We start from the raw sequence: 26,593 nt of genomic DNA on the forward strand, positions 1-26,593 counted from the left end.
CAAGGATGAGCGCGCATTGGATTGTTTAGATCTGTGCCTCAGCAGCTTTGACAGCACTTACACGTTTGAGCTCTGGTCTAGGCTTAAGGACATGTGCGCATATTGTATCAATTAATTTATTCCAACAAGTGCCAAATCTAATCCCTGGACTGCGAGAGAAATTTTGCATCTCAAAATCAAACTTAGACCCTCAAGAGCATGTGCTCCTCGCAGCATAATTGAAATGAAGCACATTTCTTTGACCAAAGGTGTTGCGGCTGCTAAGCGACATTACTTTAAAAACGTCTAGGCGAATTTCAACTGTAACGCCCACCAGATACTTTGCAATTTTTTAAGCAGACAAAAAATACCTCTTCCTGCGATGATGCGTGAGGGAACGCTGCTGATCAACAAAAAAGATATTGCTGAGAAGTTCAATTTATATTTTCACAGTGTGTTTGCCCACCTAGAAACAATATTACAAATCGTGATTGTTGTTCCCAGCCTGTACACGATCTTTTATCACAACCTGGTGTTCTTGCAAAGGTATTGAATCTTAAAACAAAAGCAACTCCTGAGCCTGAAGAAATACCCAACTCATTTTTTCATCGTTATGCCGAAATGGTTTCGCACTTTCTAGCTTTCATTTTTCATGCTCTTCTTTTGTCTTCAAGACTTCCACCCGGTTGGAGGGTGGCTTGTGTCGCTACCACACACAAGAAAGATGACGCCGACGTTGTTTGCCGACGATTTTGGTTTGTTTAATGAAGTTAGGACCAGATTTTACTTAATTATAACCTACATATTATTAGCGAATGGTGTGTTAAAAGGAGGATGAAACTAAATGCCGACAAGACAGTATTAATGTGGATCAGTAATAAAAGAAAGTGTCACTTCTTTTGTTATAATGTTGCCACCAGCACCTTCAGAAGTAAAAAAATAAAGTGCACCTAGGAGAAACACTAACGGGTATACCCTTAGCTGGAACACTTTATGCTCTTCTTCGTTTCGTAATCTCTTCTTTCTTAGGCACAAGTTAAAACAAGCTCCTCCTAACGTTAAGCATTTGACATATACCACCATGATTAGATCAAAACTTGAGTATGCATGCACTGTTTGGGATCCTCACACAAAAACTAACATTAATGCGCTTGGAAGAATTGAGCACAAAGCTGTTTGATTCATATTTTCTAAACATGGCACCACTGACTCACCATATGCTCTAATGATTCAACATAACATGCAGTCCCTGAAGGTCGGCGCAGAATACAAAGGTTGAGATTTCTCTTTCTACTAAAAAATAAGGAATTGAAAACGGCTCCCGATTTGTATCTTCTACCGATGACGTCCACGTCAACAAGAAGCAGGCGCACTGAATCGTTAAAAGCTTACTTTGCCAGAAGAAATATATGCAAAGTTTCTTTTTTTTTCCGTACCATTAGAGAGTGCAATCAGAGAGTGCAACCAGTAGTTGACATTGATGCCTTAGAACAGGCCGTTCATTGAATTGTTGTTTTAAAGCAACAGCGTTCAGCGGCCCGTGTCGCACAAAAGGCGGTGTCGTCGTCGGCGGCGTTGGCCGTGAGCGAAAATCCCAGAAGCATTAATAAATAAATGTCTTTCGGGTCGTAGCTTGGGTTAGACTACAAGGTTTTAACTGATCTAGTGTATTGACTGCCAGGACGTCCTGTCGTATACAAAACTTGTCATGCAGGTTTCCGTCGGTACGGAAATGCGGCTACCACGGACGGCGGGTGAGCAGTGTGTGTGCGTGCGTGTGTGTGTGTGTGCTTGCGTGTGTGTGTGTGTGTGTGTGCGGGAGGGAGGAGGAGGAGATGCGAGCACAGAGCCGTACAATCGTGACACACTGCTGTTTCAACGAATTGCTTGCGCACACTCGCGCACCTGCGCCATAATGTAAAGCACGCGTGAGTGCCCCGGCCATGTTTTAATTTCTACTTCCACTGCTCATCTGCATCCTTGCGACCGAAGGCTAGCACTCCACGCTCGCGTGTGATGCCTCACAACCCGCATATCTCTTACTCTGTGGTTAAGGTTAAAAAAGCAACAACAAAAGACATGATGGTCTCCACGTGTCAACGCGATATTCAGCGACAGCTGTTAATGCGATACGTATATTGTGGTTGAGAATATGAGCGCAACCTCTTATCTGTGCAGTTCTATGGCGCTCTTTACGGTATCCCACAACCGTATGCCGCATAATGTTCTAGATGGTCAATACAATTCAGCCTTAACTTAACAATTCAGCCTTAACTTCAATTTAACTGACTAGTTAAGTTAAAGAGCTTGCGGCAGGAATTCAAATCGGCGACCTATAATCGGGGCTGCGGGTGTCCACCGAGATGTGTCAGACAGTTATTGCAACTTCCTTTTCGCAAATCCAATTTTCGTTTCCTTCATTACGGCGCCTCTTTCTCTCTCTCTCTCTCTCTTCTTTCCCTCCCATCTACCTCCCTTTCCTTACGGTGCGGTTCGGGTGTCCACCGAGATCTGAGCCATTTCCTCTCCTCAAAAGTGCGTTGCGTTCAAAGCTGTTTCCAACGGGCAGGGCGTCGCGCTGACCAAGCGATGGCGTTGTGTGGACTCCCTGGCAGCGCTGCACGCTGTCGCGATCCACTCCTTAGGCGAAGCTTAAGCGTCTTCCATTTTTTTCTTCATGTCTTCCTTTGTACTTTTGTTTATGGCGCCGCTACTGCTGGGGCCCTTCACGGGGCCTGCAGTATGCTCTAAGTGCATAAATAAAAATATGGCAAAGTGGAAAGAGGAAAACCGTTGTCTCCTTGTTCAGGAGAGAGGAGTGCGGGTGAGAGACCTACCGACTTCTCGTCCGCCTCAGCTGCTGGAAGTGGTTGGTTCATAACCGAAATTGAAAATTGGCTTTGAGGAAAATACATTTAATTTCATTTCATTTATTGGTTTTGTTTGGCCAGTACAGAGACTGCAAACAAGGGAGAGCAAGCTAAAGGCGCCTAGTAGCGCCTGACAGAGGCCTGCCCTCCCCATGTAAAAAACAAAAAAACAAAGTGGGACTTGGCAATGGTACAAAATTTCCATAAGTAACAGAAACTAGAAAAGCAGCGGATATATTGACAATGAAACAGAGAACAGTCATGCATAGAGCTAAGCACAACAAAACTAAGAGCAAAACATAACAAAGACAAAAACTGATTAGGTAAAAAACACACCACAACTAGCTATAACAAAAAAATTCACGAACAGTTTTCCTAAATCTGACCTCGGACATATTTTGTAGTGACAATTCTGTTAAGTATGGATAGGTGTTTAATGTATGAGGAATTATGTGAGTTAGTTTTTGGAACCCATAGTTTGTACGGGATTTTGATGCATACGCAGTAACTGCCTCACATAAGTTGTTGGACACGCGAACCGGGCCGTAAGGGAAGGTATAAAGGAGGTGGTGGTGGTGTGACACTTTTTATTAACAGCCTTTATGTTAGGCGTTCAATAGGTCCTGGGCCAAGGTGACGAGGGCGCGTTGCAGGTTCAGGTCCCAGGAGGGAAGCCAGATGGGCCGCGGCGGGGGTGGCGGGAAAGGATATGCGGGGGACTGGAAGGCTACGTGGCATTGTGTAAGGCAGTGTTCTATGTCTGCATATGTGTGTGGACAGTTTGGGCACTGAGGTGTGGAAGTGTGCCGGTACAGATAAAGTTTGGCTGGTGTATGCAGGAGATTAAACTGTATTCGGCGAAGAATGCGAGCTTCCCGGATCGATAAGGATGGGTGTGGTGGCGGTAAATCAGCTAAGTCTAATTTTTGCTGCGTGTAGTATTCGTCGACAGTGTGTCTGTAGGCCCTGACCGCCTGCTCCGTCGGTGGGCTCGTCCATGGGATCCCCGGCGCCCGGTGTACAGTTTCGCAGGCAAGCCGGTGAGCCAGCTCATTGCCGGGGATGCCCATGTGACCAGGGATCCACCGAAGGGTCACCGGTCGTGGGCTTAATGCTAAGAGGGCGGCATCTAAGGACGATCGGGTAGGGAAAGGGAGGGCTCTTTCATGGAAGGCACGCAGAGCTGCCTGCGAGTCTGTATAGACAACGTATTGGGGGGCGGGGGGTAGGGTGGCAAAGTATGTGATGGCATCGGCGATCCCGGGTATTTCTAGGGCGAGCGTGGAGGGTGGGGAGGTGTATGGACCGGTTGTGTGAGTGCTGGTTGTAGAGAGGCAAGGGTGGAGGAAAAAGGCTGCTGTGGAGCCCGCGGTTTCCGTGAGACAGGCGTCTGTGTAGGCCACCGCCGCAGCGTCCAAGGGTGGCTTGTGGTTGTATGCGTATGCCTGGCGGCGGCCTGCGTGTGTGTGGGCGAACATGTTGCGTGGAAAGGGTGCGAGGCGGAGGTTAGGGGGGTAGATCGGAGACTGCGGTGGGTCTGGGAAAGAGATGGGTGCGTAGGGAGTCTGTGGTAGTATCCACCGCCCAGCTGATGAACTGGACAGGCGGATGATTTGTCTCTCTCGGTGCAGGTTAAGGAGGGCTGGAAGGGGATGGAAAAGGCCTGTTCTGTACAGGGTGTCTGTAGAAGCCTGAGGGGGAGACCTGGTGTTGCTTTGTATAGTGTATTGAGGGCCCGGATTAGTTTGTCTTGTTGTGTACTTGTGAGGGGGCAGTAAGGGATATAGTATAAAAATTTGTTCAGGGCCAGCGCTTGAGCAAAACGGCTGGCATGTGTCTCGGAGATGCCGGCATGTTTTAAGACTACGCGGCGGAGTAAGTGTGTGATTGAGTGGCATGTGCGTATGGACTGATTGATGGCAGAGGTGAAAGTGTTGGAGGTCAGTGGCATACCCAGGATGCGACAAGAGTCGACACGGGGGATGCGTTGTCCGGCTAGGGTGAGGGAGATGGAGGGGTTCATCGTACGTTGATATTTACTGCGTGTTATGAGTAAAAGTTCACATTTCTCCGGAGCGGGTTGCAGGCCCGCTTGGGAGAGGTGTGAGGAAATGGTGTTAAGTGCCTGTTGGAGTGTAGTTTAGACCTCTCCCGGTGAGCCAGTGGTGACCCACAAGGTGAGATCGTCTGCATAGAAGAGGAAATGAAGGTCGGGAATATCGGCTAGGGCCCGGGCGAGCGGGACCATGCCTGGGTTAAATAGAATGGGAGAGAGGACGGCACCCTGTGGAGTGCCACGAGTGAGTGGAATGGGGTGAGACAGTTTGTCGAGATAGCGGATACGAGCGGAGCGGTGGGAGAGGAAAGCTCTTATGTAGTTGTACATGTTGTGTCCGCATTGCGTGTCAGCTAGTATGGTGAGGATGTGGTCGTGTGATATGTAGTCGAAAGCCTTGCGTATGTCAACTGTTACTAAGGCTTTGACCTGCGCAGCGTCTGGAGCATTTGTGTTAAAGAAGTTGTGTTGAAGGAGAAGGAAAAGGTCTTGGGTGGATAGTGCTCGGCGAAAGCCAATGAGGGTGGGGGAGAGATAGTTAGCTATCTCTCTGAGAGATAGATTAGCTCAGACTTACAAATACCTCGGAGTAACATTGTCCAATGATCTAACCTGGAACGCGCATGTCACTAAAATCATATCATCCGCTAACAGAAGCCTTGGATTCTTAAAACGACATCTACGTCATGCGCCACAAAACCTAAAATTACTTGCCTACAAATCACTTGTCCGTTCTAAATTAGAACATGCCTCTGCTATTTGGAGCCCTAACCAAAATTATCTAATAAATTCCCTAGAATCAGTACAAAATCGAGCCACAAGATTCATACATTCGTGCTATTCATATAATGTCAGTATATCAGCACTAAAAGCAGAGGCAGGCTTAACACCCCTGGATTGTAGGCGTCGTATTACTAGTATGTGCTTGTTTCACAAATTTTATTTCAGCTCGCTTCGTCGTCCTCCCTACATCAATCCGCCGGCACGCATTTCCCTCCGCATTGGTCATCCCCTTCAAGTAGCCCGGCCATGTACGCGTATAACTACATTTGCATCGTCATTCTTTCCACGCTTAGGCAAGGACTGGAACAACCTTCCACACGACATCGCCGCAATCACCTGCCCATCAACATTTGCGAAGTGTTTAGCTTCTACCTTTAACAGCGAATAATATTTTCTTACGTTTTTTCTTTGTTTATTCAATCTGATTTTTCAATGTAACCCGCCCCTTATGTAATACCCCCAATCCTGGGGGCCTTTAAGGTAATAAAGTGAAGTGAAGTGAAGTGAAGTCGGTGGCCTGAAGATGGGAAGTGAGGCGGGCAAGCACCATGTGCTCCATGATCTTGCCCGCGCATGAGATGAGGGAAATAGGACGAAGATTATTGATGGTGGAGGGTAATTGGGTTTCGGTATGAATGAGACCAGGGACGATGTCCAGTCCACTGGCAGGGTGCCAGAAGTACAGGCGTCGTTGATGACAGTAAGAAGAAATGTTTGGGCTTCGGGTGGAAGGTTCTTGAGAGTTGTGTATGTGATATTATCTGCACCGGGGGCAGAGTGTGTGTTACAACGTCTGAGTGCTGTGTCAAGTTCTGTGTGCGTGAAGGGGACGTCTAGTGCGGGAAGGGCTGGGCCGTGATATGGTGGGTTTAAAGAGGATTGTGAGGGTGGGAAATAAAGTTGTTGGAGGTTAGTGAAAACCTCTGTTGGGGTAGGTATAATGTAGAGATTGCAAGAAGAATGCAAATAAGATGTGCCGTAGTGGAGGACACAGCACACGGGCATCTTTCGCGTTTCGCCGGCCCCCTCTGGGTCAGCTCGTGCATAACCCCCTGAAGTGTATCTGTACATAAATGTTTTCCACCATCACCACCATCGAAACGCAGCCGCCGCGACCGAGTTCGAATCCGGGTACGCCGGCTCAGTAGACGAGTGCCTTAACCACTGAGTCATCGCGGCCAGTCGAAACCGATCGCCGGACAAGGTTGGGTACATGCTTCCCTTGCCCGGCGGCCCGCTTCTTTCTTTGCTGTCAGACCACAGCTAATAATCAAACATCCGGGTTACACACTAGTAGCCATCCTGTCATTTTTTTTACTCCTTTGCACCCACGCCCTTCGTTGCAGAATTTAAAGTTATGAACCATTCTGAACCCTCGGAGTTGGCCTGCGTTCGGAGCGCTGGGGTTAATAGTCACTCTGTTAGCTCTACGCCGTAGGAAAGAAGCGGTGTTCATCTTCTTGCGTAGCAGGATCATGTTGCACTGCCTGTGTGAGCTTACTGTTTGTCGGCCAGCGTGCACCGCCTTATGGAGGCCGTTGTTCTTCATAATCGCAGATCAAGGTGGCGCACTAGGCCGATCGCGACGCCCATTCAGAAACAAGTTGCGCTTTTCACCTGCGTCCCTGCTTTGAAAGAATTGGAGCCACTCATCAGCTTGTGTCGTCAGCTATTCCCCATGACTGGCGCAGCCACTTCCCAAAGTCGCTAAAAACTTTCAAGGCGCCAGCCAAAGCAGGGTGACACGTGAAAAGATTTTTTATCAAGAAATGAAAGGTGCGGCAACTGTCTCAATTCTCGCTGGAAAAGCTCGTCATGAGGGAAGGAAGGAAGGTAGGAGATTCACAAGGTTTTACCATCCCAAAGCGATTCAGGCTATAAGGGACGCTGTAGTGGAGGGTTCCGGAAAATTTCGTCCACCTGGGGATCTATAACGTGCTCTGCACACGGGCTCCTTTTGAGTTTCACCTCCATCGAAACACGGCCGGCGCGGTACTCCGGCACAGAAGCCGATCTGCCTAAGCAGCGAACTACTGCGGATGACACGTAACAATGTTGGGACTGTCTCGTAAAGGAAACGCCCAGATTCAAAGCGGCGTTTCCTGCAACTCTGCACGGAGAAGGTCAACAACTGGGCGATGACGGGGGTTGAACTGCGAGTGCGTCCACTATCTGGACACGGCAGAAACTGCACACACACGGAAGGCCTCCGTTATCGCTCGCAGTCGAAAAGCTTGTTCGCACCCTGTTTCCGATTCTTCGGCATGTTGAAGCAAATAGGCCTGGAGAGCGCACGACGTAGTGAGGATGTTTTCAATGCGGACTGCCGCCGTTGCCGTACCTAACGAGGAAATTCACCGTAATGTAACGAGAAAGGCAAATTTCTTCCTTCAGAGACAAAAAAAAAAATGCCCCATGCACACTTCCCCTATGCCCACTTCACGAATGACTGTGTGATATACTAGCCACAAAGCGACAGCAATTATTCTTGTGTCTACCGAGAGTCAACCAACCTCCATTATTGGCATTTCTAGCTGCCTTGCCTGCCGCGTACGTACATAAGTACTTCATTCGCAAGATATCGTGCATCATCCCAACCGAAGGAATTGTGCACGAATTCAATTTGGGATCGTATTATACGTCCCATAAGAACTTGTGATATGCCTTATGCAAGTGTGCCTTGTCTTTATTTCTTTATTCATCTGCCTCCTCCCATCATCATCATCATCATCCCCGATCGTGACACTCTCTTTTCTCCCCTTCCCCAGTGCGGAGTGGGAGGCCAGATATTCATTCTTCCGGCCCACCTCTCTGCCTTTCCTGTCAATACACCCTCTCTCTCTCTGGTCGTGCAAGCAGTACTTCATCATCGATGGTCAGCTTCAGCAGCCCAACTGAACTGAGTTCACTCAAGGGCGAAGACTTCTCCAATATCTGCCCAATTAACATTGTCCTGCGTCAGCTCCTTCTGATCCCAGCAAACTTGTTAATCTCCTCCACCCACCTAATTTCCTTTCGCCTCCTGCTAAGCTTCCTTTCTCTTTGGATCCAGTTCGTTACCCTTAAGGACCAGCAGTTATCTTGCCTTCGCATTACATGCCCTAAACAAGCCCATTTCATCCTTTTGATATCGACTAGCATATTATTCAACCAGGCTTGTTCTCTCCCCCATCCTGCCATTTTCCTGTCCCATAAAGTTGCACCTATCACTTTCCTTTCCATAGCTCGCTGAGTTGTCCTTAACATAAGCTGAACCCTTTCGCTAGCCTCCATGCTTCTGCCCCGTAGGTGAGTACCGGTGAGGTAGAGCTGTTATATACTTTTCTCTTGAAGGATACTGTTGACTTCCATTCATAACCTGCGAGTGTTTGCCACATGCGCTCCACCCCACTCTTATTCTTCTCATTATTTCATTCTCGTGATCCGGACCTGAGGTCACTACCTGTCCTAAGCGGACTTAGTCGCTTACCACTTCAACGCCCCGCTGACTATCATAAGCTGTTCTTTCCTTGCGAGACTGTTGAACATTACTTTAGAGTTATTTTTAGCGGTACTTAAGAAAGGATAAATTTTATCTGACTACCTGTACAAATATGGTCACACACAAGGCATAAAATCGTTCGCAGTCTCTGTAGCACAAAATGCAAAGACATGCATCTTACGCCTACATAAACAGCAAGGTCCGTAAATATATATTTCGTACAACGAAACTTCTGGAATTTTATCACCACCTGGCGCCTGTTATTGTCAATGGCAGAGAAACCGATTGCCCTTTCCGTCTGGTGAAATTTGAACACCACCACCTTTTATTAAAAGCGAATAAGAGAACACGGATTGTACAGAACTTGGTAACATAGCTTTGCTGGCCACAGCATTAGGCCACTCCGCCATCGCCGCAGCCGAACATCTGGAGTGTGCAACTGACAACCGCTCGCACTGTGCTTTCGCATGCCTACGTTTTCCTTCTCTCCTCTCAACGCCTTGACGGCGTGACACTCCCGTCCGGTTGCGGCACTGAGACTAGTGGCCGGCATTATAGCTGGGTGGTGTGTCGCTGTTGGATAAATTAAATACGCGTTGGTTTACACTGTCATACTTTGGCGCCACTTGTCTCGCACAAAGAGCGCTCACAAGAGGCTCTCGACGTCCGGCCGCTGTAGAGAGCCGCCCTGAGTATCGCGAACCGCCTCGAGGGTGCCGCTGTTGGCTCTCTTTCGAGTGTTTTTCGAGCAGCTTATCAGCGCCTCTGTGAGCTGCTAACGAAGGGGTCATTCCGCACAGCTGCCTGGCTTCCGCTATCATCACCGCGACCTCCTCGTGCTAGAGCCCGCCCATCGAAGGTCCGCGAACTTGTGGCTTGCGCTGTGTGTTTCCACTGCACCTGCCGTTCTAGCTCGCAGCCAGTGCCAGAGAGTAAATTAGCGATGCCGTACGCAAACGCAGGAGAGTGGAGCAAACTCAGAAGGTTATTTGCAGGTCACTGCCAGAGACCGTTGTCCAGCCTAATAGTAATCATGACGGTGCAACCTGTGCGGATGCGAATTATTCTTAACACCGTTTTATATTGCCACACTGCTGGCACTCTGCTGGCGGCAGCATGCGGCCGAACTGTGTATCTTGGCGCGTTGCCTAGCGTCGTCTTCCTGTCGTAATAGCGAAGATAGGCGGAATTTGTTTCTTCACGAGAATATATTCTGCCGAATCCGACCAAAAGGATGTTCACGCAAAAACCAGCCGCAGAAGAGGCTGTTGCGCACCCCTAGCACCTCCGTCTGCCGGCCGTCTCTGCGAACTGGCCGGTTTACTAAGGTTCGCTTGTGGCGCTGCAGTAGGGGAAGGGAAGTACTCCATCGCAGTCGGGACAAGCAGGTAGGAGATATTGACGCAACAAATATAACTGTAATAAGGCAATAATTACTCACTGCCATCCACCCAAGCGTAGCCATGCGGCTACAAAGCTACACAGCTTTCTCAGAAACTTCGTAGTTAAAAAAAAAATGTCTGATGGAGGACTGGTCTCGGGTTCGAAGCCCGGACCAGGACGAATGTTTCTTTAACTACGAAGTTTCAGAGAAAGCTGTCTAGCTGGCCTTTGTAGCCGCATGGCTGCGTTTTGGGTGGATGAAACTAGTAATTACTCCCTTATTACAAATCTACTCCACCTGGAGAGATTCCCCTAAACATCTGACCAATGCTTGCCCCGGAAACTTTCCTTATTCGCTTACAAGATGCTGCCGGCATCAGTCTTAGGGTCTGTGCTGGAGTGGGAACTGCTATAAAGGCGAGAGCAACACAGAACAGCAGGAAAAAGCATCACAAGAAATAAATTTTGCTGAAAAGCGTGATAGATGAATTTTGCCAGTGTAGCAGAAAATGAAACATTTGTTGATCCGTACAATGTTGACACAGCATTCGAGCAGTATGCACTAAAAATGCTGCAGGCGGCAGGGCCTTCGGAAGACGTGATCTCGTAAGATTATTCTCAAGTTTTTATAGGCTTGAAGTTTGGATTCCTGAGGCGAGTACTGGGAGAATGGAATGGAGTACTGGAAGAATGGAGTACTCCTTTGAGAAACGTCGGAAACTTTGGGTTGCTATATTGGCCGTGGAATACCAACTTGCCCAAACTTTTTCCCTTACCATCGTCATTCTTCTACTGCCTAGAAAAGAATGGCGAAAAGCCATCTCGGGAGATCCTCAAAGCACGGTTTATTCGTCAAACAGGAGAGCTGTGAGTAAGCACAATGCCAATGGCATTGCCATGAAAAGAAGACGTTTTCTTTTTCGCGTGAAGCCCCAAAAAGATAAAAGGAAGACATGAGGGCGAAAAATTAAAAAGCGCTGGATTATTAAATAAAGAATTTCCTTGACAGTGCAGCTTTGTCACTACTGTCATCTGTCACTACCGCCACGTAGCTTAAAGCACGATTGAGGTGTCCACTGTTCCAAGAGGGCAGTTTTCGCCTTCCCTCTGGTTCAGGTGTACAACGAGATGTGTGAGACAGATACTGCGCATTTCCTTTCCTCTAAAACCAATTTACAAATTTTACCCTCTGTTGTCCAAGCCCCCGCTATATTGCTTTTGTAGCTGTGGGAGACAGATACTGCGCATTTCCTTTCCTCAAAAAAAAAAGAATACCGAAGACACTTTGAAAATTCTAAAGTGTGCTTGGCGAAAGCCTTGTGGCCAACCCACAGCCGCTTCCCCGAACCGCTTGGCGCGGAATCACTGCGCCGCTTCAGAGCCATGCGTCTCACGAACTCGACTGCAACGAGACGTCTGGCAAAGGAGCGGCGGTGCAGCTGCCACCGCCGACGCGCGCGCGCTCATTGTACCGCTACCATGTGACGTCACGGTTGCTATGCACAGCTGCGCCGTCCACTGGCGCGCCGCTTAGTAAGGAAGGGAGGAGGTTGCGCTTTTACCCTCTCCTTTCCAAGCTCCCGCTCCATTGCTTTCGAAGCTTGAAGGCTGGTTACAACCGACAACACCGACGGCGACGCCGCGAAACGCAGAAACGGGCACCAAAGAGCTGCGCTCTAGAACTATACAGCTTGCGAGCAAAACAAGGTGGGGAGGCACGAATCTGTCACTTCAAAGCCTCCTGAGAAACAAGGAGGCCCTTCAACAGATGGTAATATTAAGTGACCTCAAAGTAAATAAGTATGGACGACGACACTTTCTGGAAGCGTCGCTAAAGTCGGACAATGCTCTGCTGTCCGACGTTTTAGACTTCCATGCCATTAGAAACGAACTTGCTGCAAACTTGGCGACTTCCGCGCTGACCTGCGCGGAAGAGAGTCGAGCGAAAGGAATCGTCAGCAGGCGCGAAAAGCTTGTATTGCGATTAGCCCACATTGCTGCAAACTTGCTGGATTCAAAGTACAGAGAAAAGCATCTGGACGAAGCGCAGCTTGCGGACTGCTTTGAGTGGATATCTCTGCACGCGGGGCACCTTTTACTGCACATCGGTAAACTGATTTTCAACGCAGTAGAGTAAAGGAAATCCGCAGGAATTTGGTCGAGGACGGGGTCTGGGACTCCGTGCAGATCATCACATGGCACCATCTACTTGGTGGCAGGCCTGGCACCAACCAGCCGCTAAATCCTCTGGCTTGCCAACTGCTGCCGATACGTGCCACCATCATCTTCCAGCTGCGAACAAAACTAGTCACGTTTCGGAAACCTCCATACAAGGCTTCGCAACAGGTTTTCAGGAGGAGGCGTTCGAAAGCTTGTGTATGTGCAGTCGAACCGAGTTGTGGACACAACTTCAATCCATGCTCCTGCGCGTACTGCCGCATCAAGCGACAGTGTCTCCGAGTCTGATTTGGAGTGATTTATAGGTCGGTCTTCATGTTTTTCTCCGTGCAATAGAGCAAGAAGTTGGTTCCACCAATATGATATTTATATTTGCATATTCGCCTGAACTGCGGATCACATTACTAGCTGTGCTATTGCAAATAAATATATGTTTGCCATGTCTTGCAAAATTTTTCAATTTTTCATGAAAGAAACCGTGAAGTAAAATGGTTGTTTTTTTTTAAGTCATTTAATATTTCCTAAAATTTTACACGCCTATACAGATTTAGTTTACGGGGTTTTACGTCCCAAAGTAACTCAGGCTATGAGGGACGCCGTAGTGAAGTAATAAGAACAAGGGATAAGAACAGTAAAAGGCACACATGAGCGCTGACTATCAAGTGAATTTTACTTCGGAGGCACAATCAATATGTAGTGGAACAAGGGGCGGTAAGTGGATAAAATCTGAGCGGTCACCGAAATTCAGAGTAGTAATGTGTATGAATGAAATCATAAGTTACGGATGATGAACACAATAAACGCTATAAAAGCGATAACAGCAGCAAAGTCGATAAAAGCTGTGAGATGTAACGGGTCATCAAGCAAAAAGAAAAAAAATCAGTAAAGTCAGAAAGAAGAGCATAAAGATGCCCAAAAGGGGCTGTAAAAATGGAAAAAGGAAAAAGAGAAAGAAAACTATACGTTAGCGATAGGACACTTCTTCAGAAGGTAAACATCTCGAGGCTGGTTACCGCGCTCACTGCGCAGGCTCTCCCGCGCTCAGGAAATTTTCTTGGTTTAATGAACGCCTCAGGGAGCACACACGTTCCTTGCGAACAGGCAGCGGTTGGAACCTGGCACTCCTTTGTAAGACCTTCACAGGCTGCTTCCCCGCACTGCATAAAACCACTATTAATGGACGCGGCAAAAAAACAGATCGAACGAGAGCTACTGGAAGCCTCGCGCACCCATGGCTTGGGTGAAAAGTGTGTGAGCGATACCTCAGTGACATTGCTACAGGAAGAGTTGCTGTTTCTCTGCAAGTGAGGTTAGCGGTACGGCCACGCTCCTTTGTGTCCTATCTGATGGTATGCACACGTGGCATCAACCCTTTGATTAGATGCCGGTTGTCAAAAATTTCAATTGTTTTTTTTTTCATCTTTGGCGACTGCGTTGTGTTAAACGTGGCTGCATGAAACTGCGCAGGCAGTCTGGTCACCGGAAACAAGGTACGGAATAAAGACAGTTGCGAGTAGCGCTTATCCCGTCCACTTCTCCTGTCATTGTCTTTTCGAGCGCTTTCAAAATTTAGGGCGGTAACTGATGCTCAATTTTGAAAATGCCTAGTTTTTTATCAGGTATTTGCTATGGCGATCTTTTCCGAAGCTCGTAGCGTGTATGATATACGTACATCCTGCGTCGATGTGCAGGCGCCCTAAGACTGAGCATATTCTCAGTATGGCTCGTATTTTATGGGGTATCCATTTTAAAGTATGGCACCATCGCTTCATTTCAAAAACACACTTCATAATACACACCAATGCCGTAAAATGCGCGAAAAACGATCTATATTCCATAACTCCGCGGGAATGGGGCTCATGCATCCACGTATTTTCAGGTTTCCCAGGCAGCCTAAGCTGCTTTCCTCTTACACCTGTACATTCTGGTTTCGCACAGGCAACAACAGCTTGGATACAGAGCAGTGCCAACGAGTTGGTGCGCGGTCGCTCCTGCCGAGGCCGTCTGCAGCGACCGCACAGTGTTTGGATTCATCCCCGCATGAAGCAATGGAGAGCAGCGAAAAACTCCAATACCCCGTGTAGAAATGGCAGGTAGGAATGTGCGCCTTCATAGAACTTCGGGATTCACGCTAGGCGAGTCAACAAAGTGCACTGAAAGCGGCCGCTAAGCTTCGTTTGGTTGTTCAGGCGGTTTTCCTAAGCATGGAGCGTCGTCAGTCGGCACACAGGGAACTATGCCCTCCGCTACATGTGAGAATGTTGCCTGCACAAGGCAGAGTCACTGAAAATCCAAAATTTGGGAAGGCTGGCTTTTTTAGAAGACTGCTGCTCTCGTTCTCTTTCAGTCGTTTCAATTCAGTCGTCCAAAATGGATGTAGTGCGAGCAACCAGGCAACAAAACTTAGACCAGGCAAGAAACTTCAGTTTAGCGTCCGAGAACTATATACAGTGAAAGCGCATGCGCAGAAGTCGAGCTCTTTATTTGCAATTGAAGCTGACAGAACAATTACATACTTCTTGCCTTCAATAAAACGGAGAGTTGAGCTAGTTGGTACATGTTTCTTGCGTGTTGCGTGTTGTTCCTAATAAAGCCTTCAGTTGATAGTCAGCGCCGGTCCTGTTGTACTCTTTTTCTTTGTCCTTTCGTTTAGCGCTGTTTTTTCCAAGAAACTTCTTGCCTTCTCCGTCAAAGTGAAATGCCAAGCATAACCTCTAGTCCGAACAGAACCCGGCTGCACGTATCATGAAATCCGCACCAAACACAGAGCCTCAACCATGCAGTGGCCGCAAAATGGTCTGAGACCGCCAGGAAATAGCGAAGCGATGAAAAAGTGACCGTTGCTCTGTGATTCACTCACAAATACAGCACTCAGTCATACCAACGTAGCCTATCCGAAGGACACTATTCAGCTATGAAACGGAAATTCGCAGGGTAAGGAAAGGGCTCCAGCTTGAACTGCGGACGGCGGAGCCGTTTAAGGGAAGGAAATTAATAGTGGTAACATTAGGAGACATGAAGACAAAAGAGAGGGTTGAGAATTCCTTAGTTGAAGTCAAGAAGGAGAAGTGTGCATAGGAGTTTAAGTGTTTTATAGCGTGCTGTAACGCTAAACTTCGCCTCTATGGCTAAAGAAAATGATCAAAGGCGCTGACGGCAGCTGCATCAATTTTTAGCTTTCTAAACAAACAAACAAAAAACATTTGTACCACACACCAAAACACGATACACCAGGCTCCAGACTGCGCTTAATTGTTCATTTTTCCCGCCATGTGCGAGCGATATACGCGGTCTTCTTTCGTAAGGCACCGGACAGGGCTTCTGCGGCAACTATCTAGCGTGGAGGACGCCATTAAGTGAAATCAAATGCGAATAAGCGAAACATAGCGTGCCTTATGGGCTAAGAAGTTTTGGATGCCAGCCCTGCGACATATGGCACAACACGTGATAAGTGAGTGAGTGACATCCGAACCTTGACCAGTTTAGGTCGCAGCTGTCGTAAGGAGGCTGAACGTATCCGAAAGCGGGGGCGTTCATTTAAATCTTTGTTCGTAGCAGCTGATTCTTTGCTTGTCCTTGTTTTGTGAACGTAAGCTGCCATAGGTTTAGGTGGGACAGCGTCCTCTACTCGCCCAATGCTCGTGGAGCTCGCGCCCGGTAGCCGGAAGTGTGACGGGGCATCATCTGCGCTAACTGCAGTCGTTTTTCTTCCGAGCGAGGCCCAGTGGCGCAGCCTCCGATGCAGCCACCGGAAGGCGTTGTCTAGCACATGCACACTTGTGCCTACCTGAAGTCTAGATCCATCAGCCTTGCTGCCAACGCCGGGAAGTAACTCCTTCGCAAGTGCTTCAGGCCATCCGCCGTCAGAGAGATGCTGTGTACCTCGTTGAGACCGGCCAGCGCTCGGTCTTCGAGGCCTCCCAGATGCGTATTCTCTATCGCGAACAGCGTGAGTCGACTGAGTCCGTCGAACCAGGCCTTCTTGAGCATGGTGATGTTGCTCCCGTCGACGACGACCCGCCGGAGACCCTGCATCACGGCCAGATTGCTGTCGCCCAAGTCCAGAGTGGACTGCCGCACATCCAGGTCCTCTACGCGGCTGGAGACGGGGCTCGGGCCCCACCTGCGAGTGTCCTGCATGCGGAACTGCGACTCCGTGATCTTGATGGTGACCGCCTGGAGCCTGCTGAACAGGTCGGGCGTGACGGTGAAGTTGATGTGCTGCAGTGTGAGCGCGTTCATCCTGTAGTTGCTCAGGTAGCCCAGAAGGTTGCGCAGTGTCTGTTCGTTGGCGACGCCCGCGCACAGGACTCGAAGTCCGAGCATCGTCGCACTGCATCGGCACGGGTGGATGATGTTGTTGGACGGGCAGTCCGCAAAGAAGTGTCGTCCGTAGCACACACCGAGAAGCACGAGCAGAACACCCAGGCGCGGACAGCCGGCAACCATGGTCTCCTTGCGTACGTGCGCTCTGCACTCAGCGAGAAACACAATGCCTCATCGAGGCGCGCAGCGGAGCTGTGATGAGCAGCGTCCTTATCTCGGCTTTATAAAGGCAGCTGGTCGATAAGGCGCCGATAAGCGACGTCCGCTGCTGCGCCCGTGAGTTGCCGCGCGGGTATTATTGTGTGTCGAGCCACGCTTGTACAGCGCATCTGGAACCAGGCGGCGGTCTAGGCTGACTGCCACTTCGTCGATGGCTCGCCGTGGAACCACTTCCCTCACATGCCAGGCTTTAGCTCCACTTGTTTAACGGCCTCATGGAGCCGTCCTTTGGAAATCAAGCGAATCATTACTTACCACAGTACTCATAGCGGCCATCCTCGAAGACGCACTGACTCATCTACCAAGTCATTTTTTGCCGTAATGTTCCTGGTACGTACCCACATATCTTATTTTTTCCCATCTGTTTCCTCTCGGCGTGTTTGAGATCCACAGTATAGCTGAGATGGCACATTCTTTCTTCACGCCCCTTCGTTGCAAATATAAACACCAGTCATTGCTTCAGATGGTGTAACGCTAAAACGAGGAGAGGAATAGAAGCGGAGGGTTTCACCCGTCTTGAATGAACAAGCTAAGCATTTTCAGGCACTGGAACGATGAACAGGGAAGAATAAACAAAGCGAACCTCGCCGATAGTAACAGACGATGAATGTAAGAAGTACCAAAGTTTCCTTTAACGATACCAGCCCTGACGGCTTACTGACGTTTAGATTGTTTGTTCAATTATGATTATTTATGGTTTATGGGTGTTTAACGTCCCAAAGCGACTAAAGTTATGAGGGACGCGGTAGCGAAGGTATCCGGAAATTTCGACCAGCTGGGGTTCTTTAATGTGCACCGAGACCGCACAGTACACGGGCTTCTAGAATTTCTCCTCCATCGAAATTCAACCACCGCAGCCGGGGTCGAACCGCGTCTTTCGGGTGGGCAGCCGAGTGCCATACCCACTTAGCCACGGCGGCGGCTCTTCAGTTATTCGTTGCTTCTCCTAAAATGCTCGCACTGCGGTTTTTCTCCGGCAACAGAGTACCTGTCTCGTAATAGCATGGCGATGCACCACAGAAAAGTGTCGGGATTTATAACCTTTGAGAATATTTTGGCGCTCCACCGCAGTAAGTATTAGCACGTTGTTTATAACAGCATAAATAATGATACATATTATGATGTATGAGGTTCTCGCAGATCATGAATGGCAGTTGACCAGTATCCCACAGGAGAAAAGTATACAACAGCTGTATTTTACCGGTACTCACCCATGGGGCAAAAACGAGGAGGCTAGCAAAGATGGTTCAGCTTACGTTAAGAACAACGCAGCGAGCTATGGAAAGAAAAATGATAGGTGTAACGTTAAGATTTTAGAAGAACGTCAATTTGGGCTAGATAGTGCATTATTCGAGACAGAAATTGTAATAGCGCTACAGCAAGACGTACTCATGTCCTGTGTCAGTCTTTCTTGGGTACGTCTTGCTGTAGAGCTATTACAATTTATGTCTCAAATAACGTTAAGAGATCGGAAGCGGGCGGAGTGGGTGAGGGAACAAACGCGGGTTAATGAAATCCCAGTTGAAATCAAGAGGAAGGAATGGACTTGGGCAGGGCATGTAATGCAAAGGCAAGATAACCGCTGGTCATTAAGGGTAACGGAATGGATTCCAAGAGAAGACAAGCGTAGCAGGGGGCGGCAGAAAGTTAGGTGGGCGGATGAGATTAAGAAGTTTGCGGGTATACGGTGGCTGCAACTGGCGAAGGACAGGGTTAATTGAAGAGACATGCGAGAGGTCTTTGCCCTGCAGTAGGCATAGTCAGGCTGATGATGATAATGATGTATGTCAGTGTGCCATCTGTAACAGGAGCTCGCCTAACAAGGCTTGAAGAACACATCACGAGTTAGTTGGTTTTCCACCACACGAAAACAGCGCAAACTTCAGGAAGGACGCATAAAGGGGATACACAGCGCCTGTGTCTCGTCTCCTCTTTCTGCGTCCTTTGTGAAGTTTGCGCTGTTTTCGTGTGTAACAAGGCTTGCAAAAACTGAATGGTAGAAGAGTTCGTTTTTGAGCTAGTTGATTCTTTCTCATTTTTTTACTGATTCGTCTTCGACAAAAACTCATTTCACCTGCAACAATTGCCGAGAAGACATTGTAGCTAGAGCGTCAGGCCGAGCGGTGAACTTTGCCATTCTTTATTTATGTGTGCAAAGGGGCCTTGGCAGCGGTGAAAACAAGCAGTGAAGGCCCCCTCTTTTTGGGCATCCCACAGAAAATACGGACTCGCAGTTAGAATAGCAGCAATTAGAAATACTGGCAGTGCATTCCAAAGTGAGCTCTAGCTGCGACACATTGTGTTCCTCGAGGATAAATCACCAGTGGCCTTTCAGAAGAATTCACAAAATACAAGAAGATTACATATATAGGGGACTCTTTCTTTCTTTAATTTTTAACTCATATATGAAAATAGTGCGCTTCTGTTTGAGATCGAATTAGCGCACAAGCGACTGAAGGAAAAGTTTCATAATTTGGTGTTTTAGAACTAAGTATGGTGCGTTCTCTACGAGGGTATTTTTCTTTAGGGGCCTTGTCTTTTGCTTCTCAGGCTGTAATATGCTATTTGATCGCTCAGTGAAATTTTGGGCTGCAGCAGTAAACTGTTTCACAAGGCAGATATTTGTTTGCTTTCTCAAGTTCTACTAATATTTCGTCGCTTGCGTTACCACGCCGACATACAGTGCTTCTGCAACTGTTCTGGACCTGCCTGCCTGAATACGTACAGCCATCGCAAGACGTTTATAGTCCAGGTTTGCTTCTGGGCCACGCCGTACGGCTGTTTAGCATCCCAAGGCGGGAGGTAGGTGAGGACTTCCGTGGTTGCTACAAGACCCGCACTGAACGATATAAAGCAAACCATCTTGGAAACTTACTCAACATTCTGGAAGCCACCTTAAACGCGTGGGAGAGGGTGTAATTAGCATACCTAATGCTTATATCAATAAACGAATGACAGTAATAACGAAGAATGATAGCGCACAAAAATAATAACATTCAAAATCAACGAGTACAAAGCGATGCAAACAGCAGTTGAAGAATTAGGTGTTTCTCAAAAAAGGTCGTGATTTTCACCGTGTTTCTTGCGATTAAACTGAGCAGTTCACTTAACGTTTAGTCTGATTTCATTGAGTGTCAGTGAAGTCGTGAAAGCTGACGCCGACTAAGCCGTAAAAGTACTGCTATGCCTCACAAAGAAAGAGCACTCCTGTGAGCAATTGCAGCTGAAAGCAAGATGCGCATCTTCTCTGTGTTTACGGCTTGTGTTTCCTCAGGACTACTGCAAGTGCCGTTCTTGGCCGCTAGACGGTTGTTATCTCAGCCCCTGATACAACGCGCGAAGGAGTACGTGAGGCCGCAGGGTTCGCGCTGTTTCGTGACCTGTGGCCTGCCCCGGTTTGGAAATAACAACAGCTGTCGTAACTGAAAAAAGCGAATGCTATTCAACGCTTCCACGTTCCACCAAAATAGAGATAGACCAACCCATCAGTTCACCTGCTAGAATACCTCCTGCGCTTCAGGCCGTGATCTGGATTCCTGAGCGGAACGAGCTGCATGGCTCTAGATTCTTTGGGACAGGCGTATTGTGCCTGAAAATGTGGCATGAAATGAAAACAACACACTTATCTGTTCTTGAGACAAGAATAATGTCCTCCGATGCTTTTGCAACAAAGTGCGAATAAATTACATGGCTTACAGTGCTCACTGTAAAACTTCATGTTTTGCCGGTGATGATGAAGTAGAAGTAGTGACGGTGCCCAGACGACGCTTAGTTTTTCAACTGCAGCTGGCACAAACAGCAGTCGAGTAAATCTGAGTACTAAAGTTTCAGTGACGCGGAATTTCAGTAAATTTGAGTAAATCAGCAGGTAAGAAATCGGTGGTTCTGAGACGGCTGCCCATACAAAAATAAATGTAACTACTTTCCCACGCAGCGGAACTCGTGGCCTTAGATGATGAAGAGAACTGGTGTGGAAGGTTGGAACTTATTTTATGTGGACTTGAACACTGCCCCTGTCTCTTGCAACATCCTCAAATGTCGGCTAAGGTCTTGACAAATTAAAACGAACTATTCCTAAGTAGACGCCCGTTGCAGGGTTCACAGCTGGAAAGTCAAGAGAGCACGACGCCACAAACCGATGAAGAGAACCTTTTTATAATGTATTAGTATACATTATGCATGTATTATGTTTGTATGCATTAGTATTCTGAATTATGAAAGCAATTATTCTAGACTTTACAATCGCACTGTCAACATGTTAATGACTACATCTTTTATCACTAGGCAAGTTTGTATGAGGATCTAGTCAGGCTGAGTTATTGTCGTGCAAAAGCTATTTCCCAGTGCTAGGTTGCTAATGCTTTGAATGCTGGAAAAGCGGTCTACATGGAATAAACATTTAAAAAACTTCTTTCTGTTGTCATGCCCATAAAATTTTTATGTTTTGAAGTTATTGCCGGCATCTCCTCTCCCAACTCAATAGCTTTTCTTCGGAAAAAGATTCGAGTTATTTTTCAGATAAGCCTGTTCTAAAAAAAATGTTGCTATGTTTGCTGAACTTTCTTGTACCAAATACATATACGCTAGCCTATCACACAATTAAACGATCAATCTCAATGCAGTGATCGGCAATATTTTAGCGAAGACGAAAGTTAGTACATTTAAAGTTCCCAAAAGCATCAAGTATTATTCATGTGGCCGCAGAAGTAAGGGGCAATTCGGACAACGCCGTCTAATTGGGGACCGCAGTAAACTTTCATTCCCTGGCTCTATTTGTGTATGTGCGTGTTTGTCCTGAAGCGAACCATGAATTTATTCCGGGGAAAATTGCTTTCAAGAATTTCCCCGCTACTCGATTCATACTGATGACTCCCACAAGGAAAATGACTCCGTGATCACCGTTTCGTTAAATGAAGTAGCTTCTGGCATGCACGCCCAGAATGGATACCTGGAGTACCATATAAGGGAGTAAATATGGAGTAAGTGTTCCTCGAACCCGCTTTCTTTTCAGACTTTCCGCGATAGATTTCAATCACTAAATATACGAAATGCTTACTGCTTGCCAATTCTCACCTCAAAGCATAACAACTTCAAGCAGTTAGCAATGAAAGGAGGCCTTTAAACGTTACACCAGATGTAAGGAGGATATCGAACCGAGGAGATTGAAACCTTGGTTAATATCGTCGTAACTAAAAGAACTTCGCGTGTCGTCAAGGAGAATCTCTTTCCGTTGGCAACCATAAGTATTCCGCAATTTAAGTGATGTAATTTTAGTATGACGTTTTTAATACACTCACTATTTTTCGTGAGGGTCTTAACCCACTAACTCTAACGCACGAACTTCCGGAAGGTGGAAAAATTCCCGTTTTAGACCTAAGATTGCACTTACGGACAACCACGTTTGTTGGGCATATGAGCCCCGATCCAACAAGCCACTGCTCCAGTTTCAATCAGCGCTTTCAAAACTGGTTGAGAGAGCTATTTTTAAGTTACACTTCAAAAACGCCCTCAAGAAATCATGTGAGCGCCTACAAGGCTAAACTTTCGCTCAACAATCGTTCAGGCTATCGTCAGCAGGCTACCCGAAGCATGTACAGATATCTGCTGCAGAGGCCTTGCTCAAGCACGAACAGAAGCGCGAACATGGCCACTGTATCGCCACGTCGTGTATATTTACTGTCCTACCTTTCACAATAAACTGTTGGATGTTAGCGCTCGTGTGTGTCCTTGCTTGTCCCTGTTCGGTTCGTGCGCTATTTTTGTTTGATGAAAGATAGTCTTTAAGGGAGCAGAAAAAGACGGCAGTAATTCCCTACATGCGCACATTGTCCCACAACCTAAAGAAGCTGGCGCAGCGTGCAGATGTTTGCGTAGCCTTTTCCGCCCCGCGTAAGCTCCCCATCCTTAGTAGTATCAGTAGTCCCGCGACAAAGCCAAGGGTTGCATGCAAGAAAAATCATCAAAACAAGTCTGTAGATTGCACTGAAGGGATAGTTTAGGAACTTTCACTATCTTGTGGGAAAATATACATTGGACAATTAGAGCGTTGCCTCAGTGACAGATTAAGAGGACACAAAAATAATTTCACTAACTCCAAAGACCGCAACCTGCCGCTTCACTGCTCTGAATGCACAAGGGAAAGTCAGAAAGTGTGTAAACCGATGTTTCATAAGTGCAGAACTTTCAGAAGAAGCAAGGACCGAACCACGAGGGAAATAATTGAGGCTCAAAGGATATTAGCTCTGGGCGACCTTTGTGTCAGCACCCCTTCTCTTCCGAGCCGCCGTGGTGGCTAAGTGGTTATGGTGCTCGGCTGCTGACCCGAAAGACGCGGGTTCTATCCCGGCAGCGGCGGCTGGAATTTCTTTGGAGGAGAAATTCTAGAGGCCCGTGTACTGTGCGATGTCAGTGCACCTTAAAGAACCCCCAGGTGGTCGAAATTTCCGGAGCCCTCCAATACGGCGTCTCTCATAGCCTTAGTCGCTTTGGGACGTTAAACCCCATAAACCAACCAACCTTCTCTTCCGCTATCTAGAAAAGAACGGGCGTACTTGGAAAAGCGCCCGACATGTAATTAGGTTTTCAACTTTCTTTTGCGCATTGTATCAGTTCGCGACCTCTCGCGCATCTTGCCATGTGTATATATACATACATATATACATGTAAATTTCATGAATAAACTTAGTTGCAAGTCAGCGCTGTGTGTCTCTATTCTTTCTGTGTCCTTGTCTTTTGCGCTGTTTTAAGGACTCTTCTTTTGCGGAAGCACGAAGCGTATTCTTTATTTAGCAGCACGCTGGAGCGCAGTGTTCGCAGTGTTCACAGCCTCGAAGGTACCAGTGTTCTCTCGCGTTCCCGCCACCGCATGCATTGCTCCGGTTTCCGAGTGAAGTGGAGAGGAATCGCAGACACTAACAGCATTCAGACGGAAAGTTTCGGAATTTCCGACGACAGTTTCCTCGTCATGTTCTGATTTGTGTTCACCGTGGTTTCGGGGCGATGTTCACCTCAACGTGCCGAGAATGGGAGCTAGAAGCATTTCATGCGTAATAAAACTACGCAACAGAAAAGGGTGCAAAGTATGACGCAAGTAGTGTGGCCTCGTTCTGTGTGTAGGTATGTGTGCGCGCGTCGGTGCATGCGCGTGTGTGTGCGTGCGCGCGTGCCTGCGTTTGCAAGGATCTGTGCATGTGTGTCACCTGAGTCTCAGAAACTTAATCTCATCTGCCCAGCCGACTTTCTTCCGCCCCTTGCAACCTTCTTGCCTTCTCCGGAAGTCGTGGGGAGTGTCGGTGCGGTCGATGACCACAGGAATGCTGCGTTTGCTTGGTTACCGGATGCACAATATCTGCCATGCGGCCACAGACCCAACCTGACGGCGTATTCGCACATGTCTACTAGTGCATATGCAGAGCCACGGACCGAAAGAAGCGAGAGAGGACGCACGCTAGACTTGAAACTGACTGAAGGAAGTATTTGTACATTCTTTTTTCTTTTTTCTCTTGTAACCGCTGGTGCCACCTATCAGCTGCTATCGCGTCATATTAAGAGACCACAACGAAAGAGAACAACGAAAAAACGGATAGAGGCGGTGGCTGAGAATACATAGGGGAAGATGTTTCATCAACTAGCAAACACAAAGATATCAGTCTCTATTCTCTTGACGCCAGCTAGATGAGCAAGAAATTCTTCTCATGCGTGTAAGCTTCTTCGAAGTCCAAACATGCAGTTTGGATAAGAAGTCTGCCTCGCCCAACTCGGACGGACCCGAGAGAACGAAGCTCGCCTCCCTCAAAGCGGCGTACTTCACAACGGCCGGGCTGCTTGAGCCGACACTCATTTAACCGAACCGCTCGCAGATTTCAGCCAGAGCGACTTGGTCCGTTTTTGTTGGGTTCCCGTGGATGCTGCAGAGTGCATCGTAGGGACCGCGCAAGAAAATGTTGATGGCAACAAGGGAGAGTAGGCGCTTTGGCCACAGAGCGGACGGCTCCTCTTCTTGGCTCTTCACCAGTAAATACAGAACCATGGTCCGGGCCCACAGCCGAGCACGAATTACTACCGCGGAGGACAAAGCTATGCCAGAGTAGAAGGGAATGCTGCGCTGAGAACATGTTGCACATGCAACGCGTCCACGCACGTGGGAAATATCGTAGTTGAGGCAGTTCGTTTCTTACTCAAAAGTGCATTCCGCAACTATGGATGCTGGATGTAGTCCAGTTTCAAAGCGATTGAGCTATGACTATTTACATCGCCGCAGTCTCTTTATGCGGGTAAAAATGTTTGTCGCAAGTGTTCGACTTCTTGTATTGGCCCCGACACCAGGCCTGCACAACGCTTACACCCTGCCGCGACAACTGGCATATCTCGGAGGTGGAGAGGTGGAAAACACAGCCATTGGAGCCAGTGACAAAGAGTGCAAAGATTGAAATCGAACTACTATTCCTGTCGCCTGGTTATTTCATCCCGTCCCACTGGGGCATTCGCTTGAACTTGTCATCCATGTTTTAGTGGCGTGAGCAGCATATGGGCGAGAAAGACTCATGCTAGCATCTATTTTGCAGTCTTCTGACACCAGGCCCCTCTCGGAGGACTTGATCCTCGCCGCTTGGCCAGATAGTTCGAAAACTCTACAGGCAACGGCGAGCGCACTCACGCTTTTTAAGCGATACGGGCCTTGACTCGCGTTTGTAATGTGTGCCTTAGCTTTATTCACCTGCCTCCTCCCATCGTCATCATCATCATCCCCCATCGTGACCCTCTCTTTTCTCCCCTTCCCCTTCCCCAGTGCGGAGTAGGAGGCCAGATAATTATTTCTCAGGCCAACCTCTCTGCCTTTCCCGTGAATAAACCTTCTCTCTTGACATCCATATTTAAATTTTTAGTGAGGTAAAAAAAAATTATCAAACCTCGCAAGGCTCATCAGCTTCCTCGAAGTGAATTTACAACCACGTTTGTACCACAGAATTGTAGAATAATTCGGAGGGGAGTAATGCAGCCACGGTCTGCGGATGCGCAGACCTAGCTCTGAAAACGCTGAGCTGCTCCCAGGAGTCAAAGCTCTTTCGGCGTTGCGCTGTACCGCTTCTGCAGCGACTAGTACTCTCTTTGCGACTGCGGCTTGCGACGATAAGCACCGTTAATTATAATGCAGGTGATACAGGGACCAATACGGCGGACTGGAAGAGGTCGCTTCTGAATGCCGATCACTTCTCAGCAAACGCCAAGTGACATCGCCCTGTATATTGAAGCGAAAAGCTTCACTGCACTAGTCAACACCGCGCTTCGCGTGAGCCGGAGGCCAGATTTGCCACTTCT

At 47.9% G+C, this 26,593-nt stretch overlaps 1 protein-coding gene across 3 annotated transcripts in view; it reads right to left on the reverse strand.

The window, feature by feature from the left end:
* Positions 1-26,593, reverse strand: part of LOC149326674 (protein artichoke-like) — a 269,121-nt gene that overhangs the window by 97,600 nt on the left and 144,928 nt on the right. Inside the window, exon 1 of one of the 3 annotated variants that reach the window (XM_089563882.1) lies at positions 16,518-17,837. The exons of the other annotated variants lie outside the window; for them this stretch is intronic. Coding sequence (XP_089420008.1) covers positions 16,518-17,179 — 662 coding nt within the window. The 5' untranslated portion in view covers positions 17,180-17,837. Of the gene's footprint in view, positions 1-16,517; positions 17,838-26,593 lie in introns of those variants that run through there. 3 annotated transcript variants of the gene reach the window in all.

This window comes from Amblyomma mixtum, chromosome 10 (assembly GCF_055824585.1).
Source record: "Amblyomma mixtum isolate Tamu chromosome 10, ASM5582458v1, whole genome shotgun sequence".
NCBI classification, from domain to species: domain Eukaryota; kingdom Metazoa; phylum Arthropoda; class Arachnida; order Ixodida; family Ixodidae; genus Amblyomma; species Amblyomma mixtum.